This window comes from Nannospalax galili, unplaced genomic scaffold (assembly GCF_000622305.1).
Source record: "Nannospalax galili isolate Female #2095 unplaced genomic scaffold, S.galili_v1.0 scaffold95, whole genome shotgun sequence".
NCBI classification, from domain to species: Eukaryota; Metazoa; Chordata; class Mammalia; order Rodentia; family Spalacidae; genus Nannospalax; species Nannospalax galili.
The window spans coordinates 3,672,165-3,679,149 of record NW_008342393.1 but is presented as its reverse complement, the minus strand read 5'-3'; the positions used below and the strand labels follow the sequence as shown (position 1 = coordinate 3,679,149).

At 47.8% G+C, this 6,985-nt stretch overlaps 1 protein-coding gene and 1 pseudogene across 1 annotated transcript in view; one reads left to right on the top strand and one right to left on the bottom strand.

The window, feature by feature from the left end:
- Nucleotides 1-3,682, bottom strand: part of B4galnt2 (beta-1,4-N-acetyl-galactosaminyltransferase 2) — a 33,021-nt gene extending 29,339 nt beyond the window's left edge. Inside the window, exon 1 of the mRNA XM_008838300.2 lies at nt 3,659-3,682. Within this exon, the coding sequence (XP_008836522.2) occupies nt 3,659-3,672 (14 nt within the window). The 5' untranslated portion in view covers nt 3,673-3,682. The remainder of the gene's footprint in view (nt 1-3,658) is intronic.
- Nucleotides 3,683-4,177: 495 nt separating this feature from the next.
- LOC103738443 lies at nt 4,178-6,587 on the top strand (annotated as a pseudogene).
- The last annotated feature ends 398 nt before the right edge of the window (nt 6,588-6,985 follow it).

Here is a 6,985-nt window from a genome sequence, read left to right as displayed (position 1 = left end):
CTACTCCACCAAAAAGTAACAAATATAAAATATCACTTGGCAAGTGTAATGTTTTGTTTGGTAAGTATGAATTGATCATCTTAGTTCACTAATCTTTTTTTTTCTTTGATAGTATAGGGCACAAACCCAGGACTGCATACAAACTAGGTAAGCACTCTACAGTATACTATACCTCTAGTCCTCGCTAATCATTGTAATTTATACATAAAATATTTCACCCCACTTGAAAAATCTTTAAAAAAATAACTTATTGTTAGTTGTCTTAAAATGAAAGAAGGGCTGGGAAGATGATTTAGCCATGCAAGCCGGATAACTTGAGTTCAACCCCCAGAACCCATGTAAGTTAGATGCTAAAGAATGCATCTAGAGTCCCAGCATTCCTACCTATCTCAACACAGGAGGCAGAAACGGCATGGCAGGAGCTTTCAGACCAGCTAGTCCAGTGTTCACTGTACATGGACAGAAACCACAAGAGATGCTGCCTCAACTAGGTAGAAAACGAGAGCCAACACCTAAGTTGTCTGACCTCCTTACATGTGCCATAGCACGTATGTGCCCATATCCACACAATGAATAAATAAATAGAAAACACAAACAAGAAAGGACACAAGAAAATGATTATTACTGCTTATTATTTGATGATTGAAAAATAATTCTGTTCCAAAGAGGAGGGGGTAGTTAAAACTGCAAGTAAAAACTATCAATGGTGGTACTTTCTTGTACTCCCAGTACTGGGGAGGTAGAGAAAGCAGGCTCAGTAGTTCAAGGTCATCCTTCGCTTCATAGTGAGTTAAAAGTCAGTCTGGGCTACATGAAGCCCTGTAAGAAAGAAAAAAGAAAAGGAAAGGAAAGGAAAGGAAAGGAAAGGAAAGGAAAGGAAAGGAAAGGAAAGGAAAGGAAAGGAAAGGAAAGGAAAAGAGAAAGAGCTGGGCATGGTGGTGCAGGCCTTTAATTCCAGCACTTGGGAGGCAGAGGCAGGCGGATCTCTGTGAGTTCAAGGCCAGCCTGGTCTACATAGTGAGTTCCAGGACATCTGGGGCTACAGGGAGACCCTGTCTCAAAGAGAGCAAAAGGAAAAAGAAAAAAGATTTCATTTATTATTTTTATTTTATGTGTATGTGTGTATTGCCTGCGTGTAGATAAGTACACCCGTGTTGTACAATGCCCTTGGAGGGCAGAAGAGGCTGTTGGATCCCCTGGGACTGGAGTTACTGACAGTTGTTAGCTGCCATGTGGGTGCTGGGATTCAAACCCAGGTCTTCTGCAAGAACCACCAGTGTTCTTAACCGCTGAGCCATCTCTCTAGCCTCAATAGATCATTTTTTTTAAACCTTGAAGATAAAACTGCCCTCAGAAATGTATAGCTTCATTGGAGTTTGTTTGAGGAGCTCATTTAAAGAAATGTGGAATTTAAGGGTACAGGGGAATGAAAGACTTAGCCGGGGACATTGGATCTGATGCTGATGTCAAATATGCTTAGGTTGTCATTTCTCCAAATGTATTATATTCCCAGGACTAAGTATAGTGCCCAGCACATAGGACCGTCCTACATAATAGGACCATCCAACATTTAAAAAAAAAGATTTAAAAATAGTTTAACTTGTGTGTGTGTGTGTGTGTGTGTGTGTGTGTGCGTGTGTGCAGGTGCCCTTGGTACAGAAGTCACTGGGTCTCCTGAAGCTGGAGTTACAGGCAGTATGGCTGCCTAACTTGGGTACTGTGGACTGGACTTGGGTTCTCTGTAAGAGCAATACTGATTCTTAACCATGGAACCATCTCTCCAGCCCATTTATTAAATGACAATATTAGTAAATGTCCCAAGCAATCAGAAACCATAGACTTGAGTTAAAATCCAATCTGCTCCTTCCAGTGTGAGCCTTGAACAACCTTCTCCCTTGATTTCCCCAATTGTAAAATGGAGACAATGGTAATATATTCTTTAAAGGGCAGTGCCAGGAACGCCTCGGAACAATCAGAGTCCAGCATATACTCCCTAAGTAAGTGCTCCACAGGGAATATGATGAATTGAATTTTTCCCTTTGGGGATAGGGTCTGATGTAGCTCAGACTTGCCTCAAACTCACTCCACAGCTTGAAAATAACCTGGAACTACTAGAATTTCTACAGATATGCACCACCACACTCATTTTATAAAATGAATTTAATGATTAACATGCATTGTGTTTAGTCAGTGGAACCTTTTTCTGGGTTGTTAAAGGTTGTTAAAGGTTGTTGAGGTGAACTATCATCTCAGAAGAACAAAGTCAGAAACCAAAAGAAATGTTGCAGTTTCCCCAAGGTTACACGGGCCTGCACTCAGTGGTAGAACCAGGGAAAGGGCAAACAGCATAGATTTAAACAAACAAACAAACACCCAAAGACTTACATCCATAATTCCAACTGTTTATAAGTCAAAGAAAAGAGAAGTTTGCCAACAATGTGCCAGCTTTAAATTCATTGCTATCTTTCTCAACTGAGCGTGAGATCATGGGTCCCAGTTTTGTTCTCCCAGTCACCGGCAGGAATGTTGAGGGGAGCTGAAGGCTGGGCTTTCTGAAACTCTTAGCAATCAACAAGGATGGACACAAGGTCTGCCTTCCTTCCCTCACTCCCTGCATCCTTTCCTGAACATGTGTGCTTTTTTTTCTTTAATGCTTGTAAATATGGTCTCATGAATATATTTTGCATTTTCGTCATAAGACTTCTCTGTCAGTGTTTAATAACAGAGGTTTGTTTGTTTTGTCCTGGAAATTGAGCCCAGGTCCCAGTGCATAGTAAACAAGTGAGCCACACCCTCGTTTTTGTTTTTATTTGAGGCAGGGTCTCCCTATAGCTCCAGCTCCCCTGGAACTCAATTGTGTAGACCATCCGGACCTGGAATTCACAAAGATCCACCTGACTCTAGTTTCCAAGTGCTGGGTTAATTAAAGGCGTGGGCCACTATGCCTGGCACTCAGCCGTTTTTAAGTTTTCTTTTGAGATGGAATCTCCCAAATATAACCCAGGCTTGCCTCAGCCTCCGAAATGTTGACTGGGATTACAGGCGTGTGCGACCAGTTTTCTGCAGTGCTGGGGATGGAGTCCAGGGCTTTCGCCATGCCAGGCAAGCACTCTACCAATGGAACTACATCTCCAGTCCTCCTCTAGAGTTTTGAAAAATACCAACAATAATAATAGTAATAATAATTAATAATAATCTTTAAGGGGGTGAGGTTAAAAGAAACTCGACAAAACTCATTTCTGATTTTTTTGTAGTTTGTAAAAATTAATTTAGCACATTTTTTCCGCGTTCACAATTAATTTAACCCTGGAGCCTCTTTAGTGCACAGTGCGACTGTGCAGGCGCTCAAAAGTGTGCGCCTTGAGACCCAATTTTCGGAAACCTTAGGTGAGGGCTCAGCTGGACGCCAGCATCCAGCCCAGGCCACAAGAACAACCTCCGCGTCGAATTTTCTCTTGGAAAAACCAGTTCCAGGTCTGCCGGGGGCCACGATTGCCGAAGCCGCACTCACCGAGCCCGGCAGGCTGCTGCCTCCCAGGTGGGGACCCACCCGGCTGCAGCTACCACCTACCCGCTCCCTCCGCACCTGCCTGCTCCCTCCGCACCTGCTCCGCCCCGAGATCCCCCACCCACTTTTCTCGGCCCTGGGGACACTCACTCGCTGGAAGCCATCCCGAGTCCCTCGGATGGACACCCCTCGGCGGACTGAAAAACGCTGGTCCAGACGGGGGAGGGGGAGGCTTCTCCGAACGAGGAAGCTGCGAGCCCTGGGGACAGTGCCCGCCCACACCCCTCAGCCCCCGCCCAGGCACTGGCCCTGGCGGTGCCCCCGGGCAGCACTGGAGTACCTTTGCCATTGTTTAGGTTGGCGGGACTGGGACTTCCCGGAGCCCGAGGCCAGGTGGAACTGCAGAACATGCCCACAATGACCACCACCCCAGAGCGCGACCCTAAAAGTTTAGTTTACATTGTGGCATTTATTTCGTTACAACAGCCCCAAGAGGCTTGAGGGCAGTCATTAGCCTCACTTTTCAGATGAGCAAACAGGCAAGGTGAGGGTAACCCAACAGTACCATAGTGAATAGGTCTCGCGTCCAGTGGCGCTGAAGCTCACTTTGCGTCCTTCGGGTTCAGAGCAAAGCAGTGTCTGTCTCTTCTTGCCACCCGGCGCCACGCCATGGTGGGTGGCCAGGCCCTTCTGCTGGATGTCATATGTGGATTCAGTGCTTTACCTAAAGCCCAAAGTGGAATGGATCTAGATGAGGCTGGGCAGAGAGCCGAATCCTGTGCTGTCCTCTCGCGAGCAGGCATTAGCAGAGTCACCGCGCAGCTCCGGGCGCTCCGAGGTTTACACAGCTGCGGAGCGGGAACTCGCACCCGGGGCTTAGCCCGGAGCGCACAGCGCGAGCTCCGCAGCCGCTCCTGCAGTCCTTACATAGTGGCCGTCCTTCTTCTTCAACCCAGGTTATCGGGATTTTCTGTCCACTTTACAGAGAAATACAATCCTCGATCCCACTCCTAAATCTCCCCCTACCTGCCCTTCCGGCTAAAATGAGTCCACCCACAGCTCAAAACTGCCTCCATCCTCCACCCAACACTGGAACTCAAATTTCCAGCCAAGACTCCGGTAGAGCAAGTTGGAGCCATCAGTAATCAACCCCTCTTATAAGGACCTGTCCATCCACAGAATGCCTTTGTGCTTGGAAGAAAAAGTGAATTTCACATGAAATTAGCATTTTTGGGACCCTTTCCCAAAGGTGTTGGGGGTGGTTTCCCAAGGGATCTCCTCAAAGGGAGTTGTGCTATGCTTTATTCTGACCTAGATAAATTGCATACATACAGCTGTTTTCCTTTTTTTTTGTCTTTTTGAGACAGGGTCTCCCTGTAGCCCCAGCTGTCCTGGAACTCACTATGTAGACCAGGCTGGCCTTGAACTCACAGAGATCCGCCTGCCTCTGCCTCCCAAGTGCTGGGACTACAGGTATGGGCCACGGAGCCCGGCGACAGCTGTTTTTCAAGTAGACAGAAGGATTGTGTGCTAAATGAGCTGCTTCTATATGTACAGGTATGTATTATACTGTGCTGTGTCCCAAAAAAGACATAAGGTTAAAAATATGGTAATCACAAGGGTGATTGCGAGATGGTTCAGTGGTTAAGAGCACTGGCTACTCTTGCTGTGGACTGGAGTTCCATTCCCTGCACCCACATGGTGGCTAACAACCCTGAGGGGATTTGACACTCTCTTCTGACCTCCGCAGGCCCTGCACCACATGGGTGCACTTACATGCATGCAAGCAATACACTCAAACACATAAAATAAAACATCTTGTGGAAATAAGGTAATCATAAATACCCAACCAGTTGGAAAGGATACAGTTAAGATTTGTTTCCAACCAGGTGCTGCCCTTTAATCCTAGCACTCAGGAGGCAGAGGAAGGCTGATCTCTGAGTCTGGGGCTAGCCTGGTTGGCATGGAGAGTTCCAGGTCAAATGGGGCAATTAGGGAGACCCTGTCTCAAAAAGACCAAAAAAAAAAAAAAAAAAAAAAGTTTCCAAAGCCAGGAAGGTGTGGTGGTGCCCCCTCTCTTAGGTGGTTAGATGGGAGAGACAGAGGCAGGAGGATCATGAGTTTAAAGATCATCCTTAGATTGTCCTTAGTTACATGGGTTATAAATCAATAGTGCACCAACCCTGCTGAAAACTTCCATCTGGCCGGGAGAGGAACACTGCAAGTGGTAGTGAGCTCCTTGTGATGGAGGCAGGATTTGCAAGTGCTGAGAAGGCATCTGTGGAAACCTTGACTGAGATGCTGCAGAGCTACCCTCTGCCTTTGATCCCCTCACAGACATCTCAGGCAGCCAGGATCCAGGCCATGCTGTTGGATATTAGGGTCACACTGGTTGAGATGGGTTTCAATGTGGACACTCTCCCTGCTTATACAAAATGGTTTCAGAGAATGGTCATCACTGCACCTCTGGTGACCAATCAGCCAGTGACCCCCAAGGCCCTCACTGCTGGGCAGAACTGACCCCACCCGCCACTCATCCCCAGCCATTTTCCTGCATTTCCCCATCCCCACACCTACAGACACCTACAGAGTCTCACTACCAGGTCCTGAGGGAGAAGGCTGCTTCCCAGAGGTGCACCGTGAAGCAGGTGCTCACCCGCTTCATGATTAAGACAGTCAAGACCCAGAGCCTTTTCCAAGACAACATCACAAGTTCCCATTGATCACCCCAGGCCTTTCACCATCCCCTACCTGACACGACCTGCTTCCCTCCAAGCCGGAGATGCAGCAGATGGAAGAGACACACTCCTCGGAGCAGGATGAGCAGGCAGACACAGAGAACCTCCCTCTTCGTATCGGTGTGGACCGATTCTGCAGCCAAGAATAACACTTCTGTCCTGCAGCAGAACCCTGCCTTGTCGGCAGCCGGAACCTGGAAGAGAGCACCATCAAAAACCCCTACCTTCCGCCTATGAAGAAGCCCAAGATCCGCAAGAAGAAGTTAGTTTTACGTTGGGGTGCAGAGAGCCTGCTCCAGCCAACTTGTCTGCTCCTTGACGAAGCTCACCAGTGGGTGTGAGCCTTGGGCAGCACTACTTAGGCAAGAGAAAGTATTCTCTGTCTGCCTCTCGTTCCTCAGCTCTCACATTCACCTGCTGCACCATAGTGTCCTGCAGCCAAGGCCACCCTCCCAGCCCAGAGCTGGTCTCCCCTAGGAGAGTAGGAGGACCCTGTGGCAGGCTCCACGGCTGCTTCTTCTTTCTAGGTCTCTCTGGTGAGCTGAGAAGGAAGCCTGGCCTGTAAGGTACCTGGTCAACACCTTCCTGGGGAATGGAAACACTAGAGGGACAATGAGAGGGTGAAGTCCTATGGCCCTGTCAAGGCTGCAGGGCATAAGTGGCATGATTTTAGTAGCAAACTTTATATTAAGAGTACCTGTTTTGCTGGGTGTGGTGGCGCATGCCTTTAATCCCAGCA